Genomic DNA, 25,274 nt, shown 5'->3' on the forward strand with positions numbered 1-25,274 from the left:
TTACTTCGGTTATTATTATTATTATTCCAGCAGAGGCCTGCCCACCTGGAGCTGGGATTCCTTTAAGATCCAGGAGAATAAATTGGCAGTTATACAGGAGCAGACTGAGTTGCCTCATTAAAAAGGCTGTAGAGACTGGCAAATCTTAAGACAAAACTTGCCTTCACATGGGGAACTTTGTCTACTGCATCAACTAAATTTAACTTTTGCTACAGCTTCACTTTCTCTTACAGATTAAAAGATTGAAAGTGGTCCAGGCAGCCATTCCAAATTAAATTAAATTAAATCTTAAAATTCCAAGAGTAGAGATCAGCCTTACTTGCTAAGGTTTTAGAGAGTAAAACCACATACAATGGGTGGGAATAAGAGGGGAAGAATGTTTGGCTCAATGAAAGAAATAACTTCCTAACAACTAGGGCAATTCAAAAGTAGAACAGACTACTCTGAGAGGTAGCAAATCCCCATTCACTGAGAACCTATGTGCTGATCAGTGTTATAAAACAACCATTAGCTTTGCAGCTCCACTCAAGGTTATTTTTAGTATATGTTGGGAAAAAGAGAGTTTTGTCTTAATGTCCCTCTGAGTTCTCCATCAAGCAATCACTCCTTAACTTCCCAAAGACTTCTCTGCTAGTACCAAGACTCAACTCTGCTGGTCACTCCCTAGAACTATGGGTAGAGGCCCCACAAAACAAGCTATCCCCTTACAATAGTGCCAGAGGAGGTGTGAGAGGGGCAAGCCTTCTATAAAAATCACCATTAGTTTAAGTTGCATGGGTTTATTGAGCATAACAACATTTAAAAAATGATTTTCCCTTGCTTTTGCTTCTGTATGTGTGGTAAAATCTCTTCAAAAGGGATACTCACTGGGCATAAGCTGCTATACAGTAGTAGATAACCAGAACGTTTCTCTGCCTTTTTTCCTCCATGGCATTGACTTTTTTACAAAACCAAGTCTGTAATCTTGCAGAATAACCCACATTTCTGATTTTCCTTGTGACTTCATTTAGGATGGTCACTCCCTCAATAATACAAAGACCCAGGAGAAACTTTGAAATTATTTTCTTCAAGGGCTCGATTAAATTCTTTGCCAAAGGTTAATTTCTTTTGGGGCTTGGTCTGAGGGTTGAGGGGCAGTGGTAGTTCTAGGGATACAAAGATAAATCAGATACATTCACTTTGCTAAGATGCTGAAGAGGTGAAATGCGCAGGAAGTTAAACCCATTGATCTTGGCTCTAACATACAGTCATTTAGTGATTTCTTTGATCTACTTGTCTCCACCTCTACTGCACTCACGAACCTGGGTTTCCCTTCTTCCATTTTTGCTCCCCACCGAACAATACCTCACACAGTTGTGAGTGATCTTTATAAAATGTAAATTAGATCCCCCAGTTTTTTTTAACAGGGCTTGTTGTCTTCTAGATCTTGCCTACTTTTCCAACTTCAGCTTGTACTCACTACATCCTAGGTATACAGATATTCCTTCAGTCATACACAAATATTTCTGTAGTGTCTACTATTTAAAATATTGTTCTAGACAAAAGAGAAAAATCTTTTCCTCGTGGAACTTAACTTTCTTCTTGTTCCTTGAACAAGCCCACCTTCCTCCTCCCTCAGGGTCTTTGCACAGGCTATTCTCTACCTAGAATGCTTTTCTTTACACTTCCCGTTCCTTTTCTGACTATTCTATTTAAAGTAGCTTATGCTGGGGCTTCCCTGGAGGTCCAGTGATTAGGACTCGGTGCTGTCACTGTGGTGGCCCCGGGTTCAATCCCAGCTTGGGGAACTAAGATCCTGGCAAGCCACGTGGCACGGCCCAAAAAAAAAAAAAAAAAAAGTAGTTTAAAGTAGTTTCTTCTACTCCTGCTGTGGAACTCCATTTATTTCCTTCATAACTCATACCAGGGAGAGTGTGTGTGTGTGTGTGTGTGTGTGTGTGTGTGTGTGTGTGTGTATACATATATATAAAGAGTTTTTTGTGTAATACATCTATTCTCTAAGGCCGGGATCATGTTCATTTAGTCTGCCACTTTATACTTAAAGCTTAGCATAATGACTGTTAGCACATGGTAAGGGCTCAATAAACATTTGCTAAAAGAATAAAGACTCTGATTATATTTTTATTGAAAAGAATCACTGATGACCAATTATCTAAAAAGCCTGTTATTTATATCCTTTTATATGTACACTTCAGAAAAAGGTAGGTAAGTCTCTAAATTGTGATTTATGGGCTGTCAGATTGGCCACCTGACCTATCTTGATCTTAAAAAAGTTACTCATCTAATAAATACCATGAATGTGAAAACTCTAATTCTGAGTCTCCACTGCTATCTCCTCTCCATATGGTGCTACTTTTTATAATAATCTAAGCATATAAAAAGTATACATAGTTCAAAATATTTATCAGCTTACAGCAATATGATTATAAGTCATGGGTGAGGGAAAAAATAACCATGTACTAAACTGGACAAACAGGTTTTTGAGTTTATTAGAGTCCAAAGGTAGCAAAGCTGTAGTTAAACGAATAGAGCAAAACCAAAAATTGTTAAAAGAATGGGGTAAAAGCAGAGAAAGGGAGGTCCCTTAATGAGAACAGTGGACATTATATTCTTGACCAAGTAGATATAGGTCACAGTGCTGTGTTGGTCACAAAGGGGACCAAATTAGAGACGATGGATGGATTCTTATAAATCCAACCCCACTATGGGAAAGCAACTCCAAGCATAGGCCCTACGATCACAGGTCAGTAGCATATTTGCTATTCCTATCACGTAAATTTCTTTTCATTCTGCTAACATATTAAACAGTGAATACAGAATATATATTCACAAAATACAGAACTTCCAGGCTAGATATAAGAAACAAAGATTTAAAACATCAAGGGTCTAAATATGGTCTTCTGTGATGGAGTAAACTGCCGAATGTAGTTATTACATATTGGGCTTCCACATAAGAATTCATTTGAAGAGTGGATTCTTTTAGAAAGTCCGAAAACTACTAGTCTAAAGGATGGCAGAACTATTACAATACATGTGGATTTTTTAAAAGGTAGTATCTCAAAATGCTTTAGTTGATTTGCATAAGTAAGGCCAAAACTTATCAAATATTCCATGGCCCACAGAGATCTAAAATGCCCAAAATATAATACACAAAATATACTTTGTATTTTAATTAATTAATTAATGTATTGCTGACTTCTGGATTTTGCTGACCTAAAAACGGGCTTCAAATAAGTACATCTGAATTTAGGATATTATTCCTGGCCTTGAAAACTCTCTCAGTCACTCTGTTTTGGAACCTCAGGCAAGTGACTAACATATGACTTATAAAAAAAGGACTGGTTGTGCTTAATACTTGAAGATTATATAGCTAGAATAACGCATGTTTTACCTACAATTCTCCTTGCACTGATTAAACTCTCTACAGCTATGACTTCTGTTGGTAGGATCCTGTTTCTTAGTTCCATTTCTACCTAATGGGATTAAATGATACTTTTTTTTCTTAAATATAATTCTTTTTCCCTAAAACTGTTGCATATTATTATCACCGTCTGTTTTGAACTAAAGGTATTTCCTAATTCCTTCTTCCTTTACCATAAACTATACCAAACACAAATGCAAACAAGTTATTTGCAAACTATAATGTTTTAAAGAAGGAGAGTAAGAACTGGGAAGTCAAGAAATCAATTCAAGTTAAGTAAATTACTGAATTCTGAGCCTGAATAATTACAGGACATAAATAATTTGGACTCTTAAACATAAACCAACTCTTCTATTGCTCCCCATCATCTAATCAGGGTCTCTAAACTTTCCGATCCCGTAGCATGTGCTCGTTTTCTAGGGCTGCTGTAACCAGGTACTACAAACTGGGTGGCTTAAACAACAGAAAATTGTCTTACAGTTTTGGAGACTAGGAGTCCAAGATCAAGATGCCAACATGGATGGTTCCTTCTGAGGGCTGTGAGGGAAGGATCTGTTCCTATGCCTCTCCCCTAGCTCTTAATGGTATGCTGGCAATCTTGGAGTTCCCTGGCTTGTAGAAGCATTACCCCAAAATCTGCCTTTATCTTCAAGAACACCAGTCATATTGGCTTAGGGCCCACTCTACTCCAAAATGACCTCATCTTAACCAGTTACATCTGTAATGACCCTATTTCCAATTAAGGTCATACTTTGAAATACCAGAAGTTAGGATTTCAACATAAATTCTGTGGGGGGACACAATTCAGCCCATAACACACCATAATACATGTATATTTATTTATTTATAAATTATTTACATCCAGTACTGTAAAAAATTATATACACTGTAACCCCTACACAATTAGAAATTTTAAAAAAAACAATACAAAGGTAAATATACTAGAAGTAGTAATATTTTCTTTATGAACCATAACAGGTTGCCTTGCACACACTCTGGATTATACACATCTCACCAATTTCAAGGATAAAATCAAGCTCTTTGGCTTGGTATATCCTACCTTCTAACGTCTGCCCTCTGCTTACTTCGCCTGCCTCTTCTGTCACCCACCACATACCTGGCATTCCAACCAATCTGAAGTATCTGCAGTTTTCCACATGTGCCAGGCTATTTCTCGGTTCAGCAACTCTGCACTTGCTGTTTCCTATTACTGGAATGTGCTCATTCTCTTTGCTTCCCGTGAACACATAGTGAACTCTCCACCATTTTCTGAAACTCAGCTCAAATGTCATCTCTGGAAAGCCTTCACAGACTGCTCTAGGCAGCACAAAGCACTTTTGCAGGGCACGCAGCACCTTGTTCATATCTCTATTATTGCAAATTTCTGTTTACATATATATTTAGGCTGAACTGATAATGTGACTATTTTTGATCTAAAAACCGATGTAATTTCATGTGGTTCAACTTAATATTTCACTAAACAACAAGTCCATCAAGAGCACGGACGGTCTTATTCATTTTTATATTTCCAGTGACTAAAATGGAGTTTGACATAAAGTCCGTAATATATGCTTCTTGAAATTAAGGAAAGGCTTACACATATACCTTCCACTTTCAGATTTTCCTTTTCAAGAATGGGTAAATATTGACTTGATCCTTCCTATAAAATAAACCATTGGTTTAAGCTTCATTGGCTTTATGTAGTTCAATAGTATTTTAAATTACTTTACCTTGCTTTTGTATCTCTGTGTTTGTGGTAAAATCTCTTCAAAAGAGACACTCGTTTTTTAAAAACAGAGAAAAAGCAGGAAGAAGCTATGTAAGTATCATTTTGTAATCAATATAAATATATTTTACAATTTTACTGTTTCACTTTCAAAATATTTTATGCTTTTGAACAAAAAATACAGGTAATCATAAGGAATATAAACAGGAGGGTTAAATAAAGAGATTAGTTGTATAAAATGAATATGATATTTTAAATTCCAACAATATTTTAGAGAGCTAATGTAAATCTAATTTTAGAATGTCAAATTTTTCCTAATTTTATTCAGTTTGTAGAAAAGCTGCGATAACTGAGATAACATTTAAGTATTACACGGAGAGTTAAAAAGCATGGCCTGCAGAAGTATTCAGCTAGAGTTAGGACGCAATACTTGGTGAACCCTGCGAGAAATTAGCAGGAAGTGAAACACAGTTACGTGAACATTTTCCACTCTTCCTCATTAAGCCCTTAAATTAACAAAATGCATGCACCGAGTCTTCAGCATGCCAAGGCAGTCATGAGCAACACCTTTCACAATCTGGTTCTTGTCTATTTTAGAGACTCCTCTCCTTTTACGGCATTTCATGCCCCTTATACTTGAACTACAATGAACTTCTCACAGAGAAAACCACATTAAACATGTCGTTATTACATATCTTTTTCTAAATGCTCTTTCCTCAGCCTCAAAAATCTTTTTCCATCTTTTTGCCTCCTAATTTTTAAAAAGTCAGCTCAAATATCATCTTCTCTGGGATTTTCTTCCTCATTTCTCCTGCTACTGTTGTTGACCTGCCTTTTGCATTTTCACTGTACATAGTTCATGCCACCACTGCATTATTTTAACCATAGTGCTATAATTCACCTGTTGACATCGATCTTCTCAATTATATTATCACACAGTGCTGGGTACACCACAGATACTCAATTCCATTTGTTATACAAATAAATCAGTAAGAAATGAAATGACAGTCTTGAATAACAAAGCACTAATGAAAAGCTTATTTGGAAACAGAAATTGTGACTACAGAGTAAAGTCTGTTCCACGAGGACAGAGACCACGTCTGCCTTGTCTACTGCTATATTCCTAGCACTTGGTCTACTGTCTGGTAGCATGTGGATGCTTTGTAAGTATTTACTTGAGAGCTTGTTTGGAGGTTCTAGCAGGGGAGCACAGCTACTCCTATACCCTTGACCTAAGAATGGCCCACCTCTATTGAGGACGGTTGTCCTCTTCGACCGAGCGCACAGCTTTGGGAGGGACACACATGGAGTAGTGAGGGAGGAAGGGGATACCTGCCTAGCCAGCCAGATTGGCCAGATCAAGCCTGTTGATTAATGGGGTGACAGATGTTGCAGCCAGATCACCCTCACATCCTATAAATATTTACTAACTAAATACTTAATGTATATGGAAAATAAGGAAAAACAGACTGCATATTAATTGAAGATAAACTGAAGAAAGGCATCCATAAAGAGGTAATAAGAGAAGCATCTCTAGCATAAGAGGTAGTATATCAAGGAAAAAAGAAACTGTAGAAAACAATAAGATCATTGATTAGCAAAAAAATTTTTTAAAAATTACTAAACATATTACAAACATGAAAGAATACTGGGGGGGAGAGGCAATATAAGTTCATGTAAATATGATTTATGCTTTCAGTTAGTCAGAGTGGTCATAGACATTAGCCTGACCACAGAAATAAAAATAACAACGTCCTTCACATCTGCAAAAGATCCTGCCACTGTCATTTGCCACTATGCATTTATGTTTTCCTGTTTAATACCTCTACCTGGGGCATCAAAAGTGGTATTTGATCTCCAAATGGAGTTATTCATTTACAAGCATACCACATTATGACTGCATACCTGTAATTTATATTGGTGCTGCATTATTTTAGGCTTGCTTTCCTATGATACACTGAAGCACTTAACTTGGTATCATCATCAAACAATATTTAAGAGGACCTGTGTGCCTCTAATACTTATGCCCATGTACTTACAGTTCACTATGAAGAAGCTGAAATCTCTAAATGTCCATTCCACTCACACTTTTTTTTTTTTTGGTCGTGCCACGCAGCATGTGGGATCTTAGTTCCCTGACCAAGGATGGAACCCATGCCCCCTGCAGTGGAAGTGCGGAGTCTTAACCACTGGACCACCAGGGAAGTCCCTATACCACTCACACTTTTGACCTACACCAAGGTGATGGTCAAGGTACACTGGTAGTATTTGTAAACTCAGATGGCAAGATTAAGACTTCAGGGCAAACTCCACCCAAGGTTATAAGAATTCTACACATAGAAAGCTTACCCTCTTTGCTTGGCACTTGGAATTGCCCATCTGTGCTGGCAAGGTTGGATGTGGCAACCCTTGACCCCAGGTTTCATGCCATGGTAGTCAAGGTTTCCAGGTACCTGATTTGTACCTCCTTTTTCTGTCCTCTATCACTAACAGATGTAAAACTCCCAGTGACTTTATTCTAGAATTTCGTGTTTTCTACTCATTGAAATCAAACATAGGGATAAAACGGAGCAAAGACTAGGATTAAAATCCGAAAAATAGAAATTACAATGTAAATAGACTTAATCAGAGCTTGGCTTGGATTTAAAAGTTAACTTAAAAAGTGGGTATTTCTTTGATGGTTTTTTAGTTTAGCTGTTTTAGTTATACATCTATTTTTCAATCTAATGGTACACAGAAGTAGTCGTTCATCCAACGGGAATCAAGAAAAGCCAGCACTTGCACCTGAGGCAAGATACATGTTACTTCATGGCACTGTTCATTAATTATTCAGACAAGCTTTTCAAATTAGAATCTGTGAAACCAAAAAATTGAAATGATAACTTTGTGACAGTCATAGTTTTGTAATTTCCTGGCTCTACTGACAAGTGCAGCATTTGCACAAAATTGTTCTTCTGTGGGTCATCCCTTCTGGGAATCTGTTAGACCGGCTTCAGGATATTCAGGTTACCCAGACTTTGGGCAACTGCATTATAAAGTGTCTTGAGAAGTTCAAGCCACTGCTTATATAGGTCTGCCTGTCCTCACCCTCTCCCACTCTCACTGCTTCCCCTAAAAATACTCTTGGCCTAGTATGAGATAAAAGCACTTGCGTCTACCAGCACCCTAAGAAACACTGCATCTTTTCTGAATGTGTATTTTTGAAACATAATTTAATTAACTGAAATTTCTAAAAAGGCATGATCAATGTTTAGATTTAAAATTTTGACACTTTAGACTTCTGCTTCCTCTTGCAAGATAGGCTACATTAGAAAATTAGTTTAGTGTCCGGATGAACATGGAATTCCAGTTCATTTGTGAAAAATTCCTTGTAAGGCTTTTCAAAGCATAGGATGAGGTAAAATGTCTACAAACATGAGGCTTACACAAGGCACTCAGTAAACATTATCCCCCTACCCACAGTGATGGTCTGAAAGTGGGGCTGAAACAATGAAGCCGAGAACAGTTATTCTGGAGGTGAAGTTTTCCTGTTCAAGAACAAAGTAAAGTATAAGCGGCAAAGGAAATTCACAAATTGGGTACAGGGCTGGGTTTTCAACCTAGAAATGCTATGAATTTATCATCTTTCTTTACACCTCTTTGCCACACTTAGGTTTCAAAGTCATAATATATACTTTACCCTCTACCCACCAATTCTTAGCTAAAATAGTTCCCTCTTTCCAGAAAACTGACTAGTACCATAAAACTTATGCTTGTCTTTTTAGAGATTTACAACACTGAGTAAGTCTCCTGTCATACATTTTACAGGCTTCCTATCCCTTTCTTAAAAATAAGTATCAAAGGATTTCCCTGGTGGCACAGTGGGTAAGACTCCATGCTCCCAATGCAGGGGGCCCGGGTTCGATCCCTGGTCAGGGAACTAGATGCCACATGCATGCTGCAACTAAGGAGCCCTCAAGCCGCAACTAAGGAGCCCGCCTGCCACAACTAAGACCCAGCACAACCAAATAAATAAGTATCAAAAAGATCTGATGTCCTTCCATACAAGAATTCTGGCAGCAAAATTAACCTGCCAAGAGATGTTACAGATGGTTTCTATTTACTCTGTTTGGTCCCTTTTATTCTTTCTGCCTTCTTCCTGCTCTGCGGTGGCTGCTGACTCTCCAGCGAAGCCTTTAAGCAGCAGCCACTCCCTCACCTACAATTTGCAACTTCCCCCAAACTTGAGTACATACGCGAACTGGAAAGACTGTGATTGAGCAAGCAGTTAAGTCATATTTGTTGTAAAGTATCAGTGGTTAAGAGGTGAGAGTTCAACTCACCTGCATTGTTGAATTAAAAAAATATGGGCTGAAAGTTTCACACCTTGATAGTTAAGGCTCTTTCTTTTCCCCCTTACCCAAGTTCCAGGCAGGAGAGAAAGGGGGAAGGGCAAAGGGGTTAAGTGCCCCCTCCCACCCTGAAAGGAGCTGTCCTGAAGGCCTCACCCAGACTTCCATGACATCACTGCCATCCCTAGGAATGAGGGAGGTTGGGCAGTCTACATTTTTGTTTGTTTGTATTTTTTTACCTAGGCACATTGCACCTGAATGAAATAAAATTCAGGTAGTAGGAAGAAGGGCGAAAACAGATAGTAGACATCTCTGCCACAGACATATTGAGTTTGAGGTGCTTCTGATATATCTGTGGAAGATGCTGAGTGGATAGGTCACAAACACAGAGGACCAGCCAGGTTTACAGATATACGCTGGGGAGCTGTCACTATAAAAACAATTTACTGACATTATGGGCATTTTTGAGATTGGCCAAGAAAAGGAATAATGTGAGGGAAAAAATGCCCTTAAATTGAAACTTGAGAGTCTCCAGAGGAGGAGCCTATAAAATATTGTGAGAAGGAGCTGATATGATGAGTCTGAAATGTTTCTGAGATATTCACGTGAATAGTGGCACTTAAATTTGAATGATAATTTTCTCCTGGTGTCCCCACATCCATCCTTTATTTATTAAAAATTTTTATTTTGGATACTATATGGCTAAACAAATGCTATTTGGGTACTTAACTTTTTCTTGTAACTTGATCTCATAATAATTAATTGCCTTTTATTTTTTTAACCGGAGTTACTTTAATTATTTCTGTATGCAACACCTCTACTTACAACACAGAGTATATCTCAACTCTGGGACCTCAAATAGGTTGTTTTTTACCTCTTAAATTTAAGAATGATTATAACCAGGGTGAGGGAAAAGATTTACATAATCATCACAGAGCCCAATGTTGGTGGATGCCAGAGAAATTAATGGTGAATCTATGGTTCAGTGGGTTCTTTTGTCATATATGTATACATGGATTCAAACTTGAGAGGGGTCTTATTTGTCAGCAGAAAGGGCAAAAATATAATGTTATGCACGTTAATAAGTTTCCTTTTCTATAGTTAATTCCAATAGTTCTTTTAACAGGTTAGGTGTGGATGGATGCAATGCTGGTCAATAGGTTTTTTTACTTCAACTGTAAAACAGAAAGTTTTCAGATGAATACAAAGAAACTGGTCCTAGATATTATGTTTTGTTCCAGTTTGATAGAGTTCTTTTTGAAGTTTATTCAGAGTTGCTTAACTACAAGATTCTGAAGACAGCTATGGAAAAATCAAAATTGACCCTCTTACTCCTGTTACTACTCTGTTATCTAAATAGACCTTTCTTCCTACAGGACAAGATTATGTCAGTGTTTTTCTTACAGCTCTGACCATCCCTGTATGAGGGAGACACCCATAAAATCTCATGCTATAAACCTGGCATTGTTTCACTATTCAGATCTGCAGCTAGAGCTATTCTGCACTTTTGGAAAAGAGTTATAGAAATGTATTCTGAGTTGTATGAATTTTCAATGCATCACTGTACTAATATCAATACATTAAGAAAGAGTGAAACTAATAAACTAAGAAACAGTCACTATGGCCGAAATGCACATGTAGGTATAACTAGATTCATCAGAAAGCTAAAATTTTGACTTTTTTTTTTTTTTTTTTGGCTGCACCACGTGGCATGTGGGATCTTAGTTCCCTGACCAGGGATTGAAACCTCACCCCCTGCAGTGGAAGCACAGAGTCTTAACCACTGGACTGCCAGGGAAGTCCATTGATTGTTTTGTGGATATACTATTGCATCACTATAGAACTATTCTATTAGTTTCTGGTGAAAAACAACTAAATTAGTTAATCAAAATTCAGGCTGAGTCATTAATTGATTTATCCATTCAATAACCATTTGGTGGGTGTCTAATTTATACAAGGCATTTGCTAGATTCCAGAGATACAGTGGTGAAAGAGTGAATAAGAAAGATGTGGTCCCTGTCCCCATGGAGCTTACTATTTACTAAGGGAGACAAAAGATAAAAAGTAAGGAAATAATTGTAAAATAATTATAAACTGTGATAGGTGCTCTGAAAGAAAGAGAATGCTGTGACAGAGAATAATGAAAAGAGGAAGGCCTGTAATGACATCTGAAAGAAGAGTTAGAGGTGGGAGGGAAGAAGCGTTCCAGGCAGGGAACTAGCCTGGGCCAAGGGTCTTAGGCAGGACTGGGCATGATCAGGGAACAGAGAGAAAGCCATGTGACTGATGCAGCAGGAGCAAAGGGGAGTGTGGAAGAGATGTTCAACTATCTTTTCACATGGTATAAAGGTAGAAATCAAAATCCTAGAGCAAGAGTCAGCAAACTATATATTGCAGTCCAAATCTATCCTGCCTATTTTTATAGTTTTACTGGAACACAGCCATGCCCACTCATTAATATACTGTCTATGGCTGCTTTTGTGCTACAAGCAGTAGTTGCTAGAGAGACATGTGGTCTGCAAAGCCTAAAATATTTACTATCTGGCTCTTTACAGAACAAGTTTGCTGGCTCCTGTACTAAGTGTGGACTAAATTAGAACTGACAACATGAAAGTTGAAAAGATCAGGCTTTCCTAAAGCATAGAACCACCCTTTATAACTGGTCAATGTTGATTCACAAAAGAAAGACACATAAAGATGTGCAGGTAAGTGTGATAGAGGTAGGACTTTGAGATTTCCACGCCAGAAGGGTAGAAGGGATGTCTTTAAGGTTAATACAGGGTTTCATAAAGCACAGGGGGGGACTTCCCTGGTGGCGCAGTGGTTAAGAATCCGCCTGCCAGTGCAGGGGACACGGGTTCGAGCCCTGGTCCGGGAAGATCCACATGCCGCGGAATAACAGCCCATGCGCCACAACTACTGAGCCCACGCTCTAGGGCCTGCAATCCACAACTCCTGAGCCTGCGTGCCGCAACTACTGAAGTCTGCGCGCCTAGAGCCCGTGCTCTGCAACGAGAGAAGCCACTGCAATGAGAAGCCTGCGCACCGCAAGGAAGAGTAGCCCCCACTCACCGCAACTAGAGAAAGACCGCGCGCAGCAATGAAGACCCAACACAGCCATAAATAAATAAATTAATTAATTAATTAATCTAAAAAAATAAATAAAAAAAGCACAGGGGGTCAGGAACCTGGACAAGGCCAGAGGATAGTATACTGCAGAGCAAAAATGCAGTTAGGCTCAGGAATATTGGAGGACATTATACACAGAGAAAACCAGATTCTAGGAGGACAGCTCTAAACACTGCTAACACACATTTATCATGGCTACACGTTCACATATATTTGCTTAGTATCTATTCTAGCAACTGACAAAGGTAGGGCCCTGAGTTAACAAACACACAAAACTCTCAAAGGCTACATTATCCAAAGTTAAGTCACTTTTTTCTAGATCAGAAGTCAGACTGGGTTATGTGACCCACAGGTATGTTTTGTCTGGCTTGCGTAGTTTCTTAGGAAACCTCACATTAAAAAAATCTAGACATTCAGCAAGTAGGCCTGCTTCATTTCCATATAGGAACAATCAGCAATGTACCTTGTAGATAAGGCATATAATTCCCAGTTTCCACAGTCCTTACCACTTCCTATTATATTATAGTCAACCTGCCTTATTATTTTTTTAACCTATCAAGACCATTTGATTGTAACCTCTGATCCTCATCTTATCATAAAGATCACAAACTGCTCTTTATATACTTCTTTTCAACATTTGTTTTCTAACCATGTCCCAGATACTATGCATACAAATATAAATAATGCATCATCCCTGCTCTTAAGGAGGCTCTCAGGCTAGAAGCAGAGATCAATGAGTTAAATGCTCCTAGGCAGAATGATGATGGCACAAAGGAACGATCAACTCTGATTTGGCAGGTCAGGAAGCACAGTACTAGGGAGATGCTTGAACCCAATCCTGGAGGGGTATGACAGGCAGAATGCACAGAGCGACAAAGAGTGCCACTCTTTTGGCAACTACACATAGTTCAGAATAGATGAAACAGAGGAAAGCTGTAGGAGAGTGAGAGAGAAAGGCGTGCTGGGGTTATATCAAGAATGGCTTGTATTTACACTGGAAAGTGTGACTTTTATCCCATATGCCAAAGGGAATTAGTGAAGAGACTGAGGCATAATCAGGTTAATATTTTAGAAATATAATTTTGGAAGCAGCATGGAGGATAGTTTAGAAGATGGAAGACTTACAGTTAGGAAGGGATCATTGACAAAATCCAAGCTGGCTGGAGGCCTGAAGGCAAGAGGCAGCAGAGGGAATGGAGAAGAGAAACTGGTTAGAGACAGTGACTGACTAACACAGAGGGTGAGAGAAAAAAAGAAGTCAAAGAAGACTCCCAGGCTTGTAGCTTGAATGATAAGGTGGATAAAAAATGCAGGAGAATGATACATGGGAGGATGAGAATGGATGGTATAAAATCTGAGGTGTAAGTGGCTACAAGAGCAGCAACATACATTTGGCATCTGGATAAGAGTCAGGAATCAGGCGGAAGGTCAAGGCAGGACAGAAAGACTTGGGAATTGACAGCATTTCTGATAAATCAGAAGACAATGCGATGCGTAATACCACATAGAGGTATTTAGAGTCAGATAAAGAGCAATGACATATCCCTAAGAATCCCCAACTCCCCAGTAAAAATTAATTAAAAAAATAAAAGAGCATATGAGAGAGAGAAAAAAAAAAGTGCAGTCTGTGTCCTCAGAGGGCAGCCAGGTGTCAGACAAGAAGATGGAGAACCAGGGTACAGGGTAGTATGTTTTCAACAGAGCTGTTAGCTGTTAGAGGAGGAATGAAAAGAGGTGGGAGAGATAATGAGTAAACAACAACAACAACAAGCGAAAAGAAACGGGGACGAGAAGAAAAGGAACCAGCAAGTTAGGAATCTAGTCTTGACAGGGAGAGAAGGCTTCTCCAAGGAAGTGAGGCTTAGCTTGAGCTGAGATCCAAAGGATGTGACGTCTTATAGGTACCTCATGTTCATCAGGTCCAAGATCAAAGAGCATCCCAAACTTGTCATTCTTCCAGGGTTTCCTAGCTCAGTGAATGGTCCCACTGTCCATCAAGTCATGCAGGTTAGAAATGTAGGAGGTATTAATGACATCTGCCTCCCTTATGCCCATTATCCAAATCATCACATAAGCATCAGGTAAAGAGAAAAGCAGTCGGGTAGAGGAAACAACATATATAATATTCCTAAATTGAAAGACAGTATGGTGCATTCTGGAAATTGAAGACCTTTTACTTTGAGATAGAAGAGGAAGGGGCTAGATCATGATGGGTTTTGTTGGTCTAAAGTTAAGGATTTTGTTCTTCATCCTAAGAGAAATGGAAGTCATTGATGGGTCCGAAGCAAGGAAAGTGACAAGATCAGATTTATCTTTTGAAAAGTGCATTCTGGGTAGAATGGCAGGCAGACTGGAGAAAACTGGAGTATAAGAAGACCAGAAAAAAGGCTACTGTAGTCATCCAGGTGAGAGGGGTGGTACTTGGAATAGGGTACCAACAATGGACATGGAGAAAAGTGGATGGTGTTAGTGCTAGTAGAGATTAAGCCAGTAGGAACTGGTGACAGTAGTGGGAATTCTCTCCCAGTTCAATGTTGTTAGGAATGACCTAGTTGTAAGGGAATGGCTGATTACATGGGAGAAAAGACAGATAACTGAGCATGTTTTGTAACAGTACTGCCCTTAGACCTGAGTGAGTACCCTCCTCCTGCTGCAAAGGACATTGAGTCCATGAGGTCAAGGGGCCATGTCTGCCCCTTGAGCCTGCACTCCTCTTTCAGAGTGGCTAGATCTGAGGGCAGATGGAGCAGCTGATTACATATCACTATTTGCAGGGGGTTCAAGATGTGGACATAGCTTGGACATGCTGGGTGAGGTGGGTGACGACGTTGGGAATGGGAAGAGAACAGGGTCAGTCTGAGGACTCTAGAAGTCTGAGAATTCTAAATTTAAACCTGGCCTTCCAGATCATCATTTAAGTAGATTTGCCAAGGTAGGAGAGTAGAATATATTTTTAATAATAGTTTGTTATCTTGATTTATAACTTAAATATTTAGACACATGGTCTGTGAACCTCCATAACCACACTCTTGCTCAGGCTCTATAAATTTAGGGTCTGCCTTGATAAGAGCGTATAGAAGAATATAGTGCAATTAGTAACGAATTCAGGTGAGAGTCCACTTTAGCTGGGCCCTTAAGAAGTCAGATCTTCCAGACTTCTGCAGGGAAGATAAGGGTATAAATGGTGCAAATTTACAGGCACTATATTATGTCTATAAGAGACACTCTCTTACATCTGGAGGGCCAACAATTAAGTTATTTTAATTGTAATGATTTCAATGTGATTTTGAAAAGCTTCTTAAATACAGCTGAAGTTTAGAGCGCAGAAGGGATCTTAGTAATCATGTAATCAAATATACTCATTTAATAAATAAAACAGAAATTCAGACAGATAAAGAGCACCCTGACTGAGGTCACAAAGCTAGTCAGTAGCAGATGATTTCCAGCCGCATAATCTCTGTCCACACTTTTCAGTAAGACATCTACTGTCAGTCAATTCCAACTACACAGCTTACACTTGCTTTCATTGCTATGCATTAAAGTACAGTGAATAGTTTTCATTACTTTGAAAATCTGACGCACCTCAAAAAAGGTCTATAAACCAATATTAAATTTTGACTCCAAAATATTCTTAAAACCAGTCCCCTTTACCCCTCAAAAGTGAAAACAAAATAAAGAATTCCAACTTCATGAGGTGACGAGAACTGGTAATTCTGGAAAGTTACTTTTAATTGTTTTCCACAAAGTTATAGGCAACTTAGGGCACCTTTTGGGACTCAAAATATCCTCTGACTGGTCATCTCCTCATTTGACTACTTTTATTTTTACATCTATTCCTTTGACTTCTTGGTCTCATGTAAGACCTTAGAGTAAAATTATAATCGTACTCTTCACTTGGTTGCAATTACTGTAACCCATCTCCTCAAATTCCTTATCTTCTAAGCTACAAACCAAAGCACGCGTTTACAAAACATCGAACACTCAGACTGGTAACTAAACGCTAAAATACACACCTAAAAAAAAAAAACTTGCTTTTCAAACATCTATAAATATCGCTAATTAATTTTTCTTAGCGAATCTGTTATAATAATGATAATAAAATTAAAATCTTTAACGGTCTAATCACAAGAGCTTAAAAAAAAAAAAAAATTCTCCAGGAGAGTCTTACCTTCAAGCTCGGTAGTAATCCGAAAGTTCTAGGTGTGCAGAAGTTATCTCCCTCAAAGCATTAGAGATGACGATCTTAGCAAAAGAGTAACACATCTTGTCAGGACACCAAGCGACTTTTAGCTCCTCCCATCAGTCGACTACTGCCTAACAGAAGGAAGGATTTAATTTCCGGCAAAATTTTCTCCTCGGAGCTGAGAATCTGCGAAATTCGGCTTTCTGAGCGGGAAAAGGCAGGGGAGGGACCAAAAGGACTCCCCAGGGAAAAAGGAAGGGAAAGTGGTATAAGACAAAGTCGACGAGGGAGAGACGAGCGCGGGGCCGGGGCAGACTTTGGGGTCTGGAGTTGGGGTTCTCTCAGACACTCACTGGGCGCCCGCGTTCACGCTGACGACAATTGGACGACCCTCCCCTCACAGCTTGCTCCGCCATTAGCTGCGCCCCGCGGACCTGTGACCTCCAAAACTGGTACGCTTGGCGATTCCCCCCACAACTTCGGCTCCAGACTTGCGCTTTTGATTGGTTCTTAAGATATCCCTCAGCGTGGCTCGCCCAATGGAGGGCCCGGCCGCTCCGCCCCTTCCCCGCCCCCTGAGGAGAGCCCGCCCCTGCCCCGCGCCTGGGAGCGGAGGAGAGTAAATACAACAGGAGCGCAAAATGGCGGAACCGCCGAGCCTAGTGCACTGCGCCCCCGCCGCCGTCTCGGAGAAAGAACCGTTTTCCAAGCTACAGCCCCCCTCCCGGGACCCGCCGGGTCCTCTTTCCGCCAAGAAGATCCGGACTGAGGAGAAGAAGACGCCGCGGAGACTGAACGGAGAAGGAGGCAGCGGCGGCAACAGCAGGCAGCTGCAGTCTTCCGCGGCACCTTCGCCTCAGAGCTATGGCAGCCCAGGGTCTTGGAGCTTCGCCGCTCTGTCTGCTGCCCCCTCCCCGTCCTCTGCTCGGAGCAATTTCTCTTTCTCCGCTGGCACGGCCGTCCCCTCCTCAGCCTCTGCTTCCTCGTCCCAGCCGGTGCCGCGCAAACTGCTGGTCCCTCCTACGCTGCTGCACGCTCAGCCTCACCATCTCCTGCTGCCGGCCGCCGCCTCCTCCGCCAACGCCAAGCCGCGCAGACCCAAGGAGAAGCGAGAGAAGGAAAGGAGGAGGCACGGCCTCAGCGGGGCGGGCGAGGCCGGCGGGGCAGCCCGCGAGGAGAACGGGGAGATGAAGCCGCTGCCGAGAGGTGGGTGCCGGCGCCGGGTGGGGGGAGGGGAGGGCGCCCCGGGTCCCCGCCACCCGCTCGCGCCCGCGGGGCCCAGACAGGGGGAGCGCGGGGGCCGCGTGCGCCAGCCCGGAGGGGGCGGGAGGCGTCCGGTTCTCCGCCGGAGATTTTGCGGTCCCCATGGGGACAGGAAATGGAGCCTGTAATTTCGGTAGCACCGAGGGGGATGGCTGAAATCTATTTTCTGTATGGTTTCTGCCTCGATAATGCGCGGCAGGATTTGTAGAATTCGATGTAGAGGACCCGCCTAGGTGTGTTTCGCTACGGAGGGAGATGGGAGGGAATGGGATCGCGAAGGGTTTGGTCCTGTAGAAGATGCTTGATTATTAGACCGTTTAGACGTGATCACGGAATTTGTATTTGTGACACAGGCTCCAACGCCAGAAAATCCTGTCAAAAAAAGGGGTGTGGAGAGCATTGGCGTCAGCTGGAAGCTACCAGAGGCCTGAGCTTTTCATCCCTATTAGGGAAATGAGGTAGTGTGCAGGGCCCGGAGTGTGCTGTTTCATAAGGTACCCTCCCTCCACCCTCCTCTCCACTCCGTATTCTTAAGTGTTGTGAGTGGTCCTGTTTGAAATACCACCCTTCAGAAAGAATTTTCAGCCATATTCTTTTTTTCCTGCAGCAAATGATAAAATCAGGAGCATTGACGTTTTTTTGGCCAGACCAAGTACTTGCTGCAAAATGTTTTAGCATCAGAGAAAGGCAAATTCTTAAGCGTTCTTTTCAGACACGACTGCGCGGTTTTCTTTTAAAAAGTAGGCTAGTCATATAATTTTCAGGAAGTATTTCTATAAAATAGGTGGTCCTACCTATTTAGATGTTTGATACACAGTTTTGACAGTGGTACAACGTGGAGACTGGTTGAAAATTAGATCTTTATGTGATCAAAAGCTTAAAGCACGTAGTGATCTTTATTATAAATGTACGTTGATACACAGTATTGTGAAAGTATTTTTGCTTGTTTTAGGAAAAATGAAATGTCAAGCAGTTTTAGCGTTGCTGATCTAATGGTAGCTTAGATCATGAAAACTAATCTGTATGTTTGAACTAGAATGGCATATTTTCGCAATTTTTAAAAATGTTGTGCACGAGTATGTAGCAGCAGTGTTACTTTTTTGATATTTTGCCTGTAGCAAAGCTTTGACATCTAAGCATAGGCATCAGGTACTCTGGCACAAGGTAAAGGATCTCTCAGCTTTGGAAAGTGTTGTTTCTAGGAAAGTGGTTTTGAGGATGGAATTTATACTACTTTTAGTCTGGGATTTTAGGTGATTAGTATTTTAAAGCAATTTTGTTTTAATAATTACATTTAAAATTTGAAAGTGCCTGGAAGTCAGCATTTGCAGCTCAATATCAGTCTTATTTGTGATGTGTAAACAGTGTATTTGCTCTTCAAAGTTCTTTGAATGAGAACGTGAATATGGGTATAACATTGTTGATGTATTGGAATGGCTGAAAATAAATAAGTAAGCATTCTTTAACAATTCTCTGCAGCACATAAATTGCTTTTAAAGTGAAATGGCTGTTAAAGAGAAAGTTTTCTAGTCTTTTAAACTACATTTAGAATCCTCCTTTTGAAGGCTACAGCTTACATTATTAAGCCTGAATATAAGCAATGATAGCTTTTATTCCATGATTTATGTAGGTTTTTTGAGTAGTGACTAGATAGTAACACTATGGTAAGATCTTCTTTTCTTTCTTTTTTCTTTTTTTTATGGAAATGCTGCTATTTTATAGAGGAATAACAAAATCAATGAGAAGGATTGCTTTTCAGTGTCTTGGTGATACATTTAATGGTGAAAATCTTTACCTCTTAATTTGGGAAGTACTCATCCTTCTGAAGTTCAGATTTAACTGAATTGAGGTTCTGTTTTATTCAACTAAGAAAATTTTTAAGCAACAGAAGTATTAAAATAACAAAATTATATACATGCATTTAATATAGATATAATTGCAAATATAAAAGTCCTAATTTGCAATACACTTCTAATTTTTCTGCGTTTTTTGTGAAAGTCTTAGTGAATGGATGACCACGTGTCTGTAGTTTTAAATATGTACCTCTTTTTGGTATTGCTCTAAGTTGAATAGCTGATAGGATAGCACATAGGATAGTTCAGTGACTCCCACAATTATTCCATAGATCATTGATTGACCAATCTTGATCGGAACTGGAAATTGGTTATAAAGACACCAAAGCAAGGAAAATAAATCCTTCTCTCAAAAAGCAAACAAAACCCCCAAAACCATCCAAAAGATGCAGCCCCCAAACTCCATTAAGCAGTTAAACTCCTGTATTTATTTGTAATAGTTTTTTTTAAAGTCTTTAGTCAGAACTGCTAAATTTTTACTTTGACTACCATTCTAACAAGTTATTTGGATTAAATGAAAGTGTGTGTATGAAAGGCAGGGCATTTAGTAAATGTTATTTGAGTCAGAAGCATGATGATTTTTTTTTTTAACCCCATAGTAAATAAAAGATGGGTCAATCCAGATAGAGAGGAAGGATCGTTGACAGTAGATCTGAAAGTTAAGAGTGATGAACAGGAAGGTTATAAAAGCATACCAGTCTAGGTCCATTTAACATAAGGGCTGATGCCTTACAGACCTAAAACCTCTGAGGCCATCTAGTCATAGTACTGTAGCCGACTTGTATGACAGCCTGAGTCATCAAGTAAAAGTTAAATTTATTTCTTATAAAAAGAAAAAGTGCAAAACATTTTAGATTTTTTTAAAAATTAGTTTTATTTTTTAATTTATTTTTTATTTTATTTTTAAAATTTATTTATTTATTTTTGTCTGCATTGGGTCTTCATTGTTGCGCACGGGCTCTCTCCAGTTGCGCCAGCAGGGGCTACTCCTCGCCGCTGTGTGCAGACTTCTCATTATGGTGGCCTCTCTTGTTGCAGAGCACAGGCTCCAGGTGCCCGGGCTTAAGCCCTTGTGGCTCATGGGCTCTAGAGCACAGGCTCAGCAGCTGTGGTGCCCGGGCCCAGTTGCTCCACGGCATGTGGGATCCTCCCGGACCAGGGCTCGAACCCGTGTCCCCTGCATTGGCAGGCGGACTCCCAACGAGTGCGCCACCGGGGAAGTCCTAGATTTTTAAAACTATGAAATAAAAGTTTTGGTGTATAAAGAGGTAAACTACTAAAGAGTTCGCAGCCCATTTTCCTGTAAGACTGAATAAATTATTAACTGGTAAATGTGGAAGGTAAAGGTGGACATGTGCTGAAGGTGTCCAACATTTAGAATTACAACAAACAGGGACTTGTGTGGCGGTCCAGTGGGTAAGACTCCGTGTTCCCAGTGCAGGGGGCCCAGGTTCGATCCCTGATCGGGGAACTAGGTCCTGCATGCATGCTGCGACTAAGAAGTCCACATGCTGCAACTAGAAGATCCTGCATGCTGCAGTAAAGATCAACTAAAGATCCCACATGCTGCAACAAAGACCCCCGTGTGCCGCAGCTGAGACCAGGCATAGCCAAAATAAATAGAAATAAATACATAAATATTAAAAAAAAAAGAATTATAGCAAACAATAGAACAAACATATTACTAGATAATAAGCTGCCTTAACTGATTCCAGTAACCAATAAAACTTGTATAGATCTTATAATTTTTGTTAGCATTTTTGCTTTGCATTTATTACCTTATTTCCTTAAAATGACCCTGTGAAGTATCCCAAGACAAAACCAGTGCATTTCACTAAATTTTTGCCTTGAAAGTGTAGTTACAGAATTTAATGAAAATAGAGGCTTTCCTTAGAATTGAATAATTTGAGGTATGTAATTATCAATGATTTTAAAGGGATAGATGTTCAAAGATTTTTCAAGCTAGGCTTTTCCTCCATCTTTCTAATACTGTTATTCTGCAATTTCAGGTTAAATTCATGTTGAGAGTTTTCATCATTCCAACCAAATATTTGTCACTGCTGAGATAGTAGTTTACTATGATTTCGTTTTCTCGTGTAACCTTTTGCTTTTCATGCCTTGTTTTTTCATTTGCTTAGTTTTGTCTTTCTATATCCTCCAGCAGCTCGGTAAAATGCTTCTCAGTACAATTTTCCACATGGTCAAATCTGTCACATAAACTTACCACTTCCACTTATTCCTGTAGTCATCCCTTCTGTAGCTGTCCTTCCTGCTTTATTCTGGATTGTTTTCTGTTTAGGCCTGCTGCAAAGCTGTTATCTTGGGACATTCTGGGAATTTTTTTCACTTTTGTTGAGTCCCTTTTTTCCTGGATCCCATGCCTTCCTTTTAGTTTATTCCTTCTTTTTGGTTTCTTTACTATTACCGTGAAAGAGTGCATGAGATATTTTGGGGGGTTTCGTTTTTACCCTCACGCTTGACTGTTGGGCTGTTGAGAGATTTCTGTATTGGAAATCATTTTTCCTTAAAAGTTTGGAGGTGTTCCTTTATTGCTTGGCTTCCAATGTTGATGCTGAAAAATTTGATCTCCAAAAAACTGTCTTTTGTCCTATCTGGGAGATTTCAATCCTTTCACTGAATTTTAAAATTTCAGGTATCTTTTTTAAAAAAATGTTTTATGAGCTCTTCTCTATTTCTGTATTATAGCATCTTGTTTCTTTTTCATGGGACAGCAGCATCTTCTGTTATCTCTTCAAGGATATTAATTACAGTTTCTTTGACATTTTCTTCCGTGCCTTGCATTGTTTTTGGTTCCTCTAACTTTTTTTCTGTTTGTTTTGGTCTCTTTTTTTTGTTGTTGAAGGCTTTCTTCAGATCTGTGTGATCCTCAGCAGTTCCTTCATATTCAAGAGAATGTTGCAAAACTGATTGAAAGCTCACTGGGCATGCATGAGCATAGCTTAGTGACTAATGAACTCCCTTGTTTTTATCTTTTTTTTTTTTCCTCTGGGTGGTGGGTAAGAAGGCTTTCAGTTTCTTCAGATAATGGTCCTTCATTTTTCTGTCCGTCTGCATAAGTGGAATAATGGAGCGAGGAGAGGATTGGCAGAAGTAATGAGTATTGATGGCAGAGTTCTAGTGCTGGGTGGAGGAAGAAAGCTACTACAAGTCTCACCAGTTTCTAAATTTTCACTTAGTCTCCTTGTTTTCATACCAGCACTTGCTTCTCCCTTTTTCTGTGTGTGTCGCCACTGAGGCTGGAGCCACGCTCTGATTCAGTTTTGCTGAACACCTCTCATTCCCTTAGGAGTGAGGGGGTGGGAGTGGGGGCAGGGGGTGAAGCAGTGTGGTTCTGTCATCTTGCCTCTCCCAGCACCTCCCATTTCTAAACCCTTCTGGGGTGCTGCAGAGTAAACAGGGTTGTTTGTCATTATTTCTTTCTACAGGGATTTACCTTTACCTTCTTCCATTTATGCCAGGTCATTTACCGTTCCACCATCAACGTTCTGTCTTTATAAATTGTATTTCAGGTTACAGTTACAGTATCTCCTAGTTACATTAAAGGTGGAATTTATGTTTCTAGTTCTTTTTCTCCCTATTGTTGTGGTATGTTTTTCAAGAAGAGATCTTAAATTTTAGCCTTATTTTGATTTGTTCCTATTTGTGGGACACTGGTGAAATCACTTAATCTTTTTGAGCTCATACTCATCTGTTATTATAGGTATCCACAGCACGGTTGTTAGAATTACATGAGCCTGGTATATGGTAGACATTTGTAGGGATATTAGTTCCTAACCATTCTTTCCTGTATAACACATTGGACACATTTAGTTTCACTGAATTCATGGGTAGGTATAACCTGTGTAGTTTTCCCATTGGTATCCTGGTTTCTGAGAATTTTTGGTATTTGTATGAACAATACTAACTTGTTGAAAGAAGTTTATATGTCAGAGGTTTACAGTTATTATAGTAAATGTCATTAATTTTTCACCATCCTCAAATGAATTAAAGTTTCAAATTATGGATAAACTACTTAAAATAAGATATTGAAAAAATAATGATACTTTTTCAGTTAGAGTGTTAAGAGTAAAAAGAATTCTGATGAAATAATTGTGGCTTATATAAAATCTTTGTGTGTGTGATTAAGGAGAATTAATAATAAATGTACACTCTTACCAACTAAACTAATTTTTTTATCACTTTAAACATTTTTATTTCTGAAGGTACATTAAAATTTGTACTTTTTTTTGAATTGTAGATTTAAAATATTTAACTTTTTTTTTTTTGAAAATATTTAACTTTTTATCATGAAAAAAATTTAATTAATACAATAGAAACCAGAACAGTATAATTTTGGTTTTCTCCTTTGAGGATAATGAAAATGTCAGAATTAGTAAATTCTGTCAAGCTTTTTTGAGATGGGCCACAAGCTGATGCAGTGAGTACTTAGGGGCAATTTGAGCTAGAATATAAGCTTCTTGAGGACAGAAACAACAAAAATAAGAACAAGGGTTAACATTTATAGAATTATATACTCAGCACTTTATATAGATTTTTATTTAATTTTCACAACTTCTTTAAAGTTTAGTTAGATAGTAGACCTTTGAAAGTGCTTTATGGAAGCTCAGAATAATTTAAGTGACTTGCTGAAGGATATGAAATAAGTAGTAAATCTAGGTTTCAGATCTTTAGATAGTTTGACCTCAGAGCTCTCTCTCTAAACTACTGTGCAAACCATGTTAATATTTTTAAATCTCCTTCATCCAGAATTGTACCTTGCATTGTGAGATAGTTTGCCAAGTAAATGAACTGGGCTTTGATGGAAAATTAGAACTTATGTAAATGGAGATGATGGAGACAGGCTTGTTAGGCAGGAGGGATGGTGTGAGCAGGATTGTAGAGACAGGAGTGTGTCTGGCGTGTTCAGTGGTCTGTGAGAAGAGCCATTTGGCTGGGATTGATGATTTTGTACAAAGTTGTGAGATAGGACTGCATGGCAGTTGAAAGTCTGCCATAATCTGCTTTCTATTTGTCTGGATAAGGAGTTCAGACTTCATTCTGTGGGCAACAGCAAGGCACAGTTTTTTAGTAGGGTGATAATATATTCAAACTGGTATTTTAGGAATATTACTTTAGTAGCATTGTATAGGAGAGATTGGCTGAGAAAATTGTAGAGTCAGGGGTATTGGAGACTACTGTAGTAGTGAAATGAAGTGATTTTAGTGGTGAAATGATTGGTACTCCTGGGCATGAAAGGGAAGATTTTAAGAGGGATTATATGATAGGGCATCATGGTTTTCAAATATATAGCAAGAAAGGAGGACTTACATGTTATTTTATGCTTTCAGATGGAGAGAATAAGCATTTT

The 25,274-nt window shown here is 39.4% G+C and overlaps 1 protein-coding gene and 1 long non-coding RNA gene across 11 annotated transcripts in view; one reads left to right on the forward strand and one right to left on the reverse strand.

Annotated features, from left to right (window-relative positions):
- LOC309666288 overlaps positions 1 to 17,293 on the reverse strand; it is an 81,571-nt gene extending 64,278 nt beyond the window's left edge. For 2 of the 9 annotated variants that reach the window (XR_014266991.1, XR_014266995.1), the window contains exon 1: positions 16,776 to 17,292. This is a non-coding gene — a long non-coding RNA (uncharacterized lncRNA). Of the gene's footprint in view, positions 1 to 16,775 lie in introns of all 9 variants that reach the window. The other 7 variants (XR_014266992.1, XR_014266994.1, XR_014266996.1 and 4 more) reach the window with 5 other exon arrangements.
- A 117-nt stretch (positions 17,294 to 17,410) lies between these two features.
- The window catches only part of RSBN1L (round spermatid basic protein 1 like), a 65,446-nt gene continuing 57,582 nt past the window's right edge, over positions 17,411 to 25,274 (forward strand). For both annotated transcript variants that reach the window (XM_082473487.1, XM_082473488.1), the window contains exon 1: positions 17,411 to 17,996. In XM_082473487.1, coding sequence (XP_082329613.1) covers positions 17,432 to 17,996 — 565 coding nt within the window. In that variant the 5' untranslated portion in view covers positions 17,411 to 17,431. The remainder of the gene's footprint in view (positions 17,997 to 25,274) is intronic.

This window comes from Balaenoptera physalus (genome assembly GCF_965194825.1).
Source record: "Balaenoptera physalus genome assembly, chromosome: 8".
Taxonomy (NCBI): Eukaryota; Metazoa; Chordata; class Mammalia; order Artiodactyla; family Balaenopteridae; genus Balaenoptera; species Balaenoptera physalus.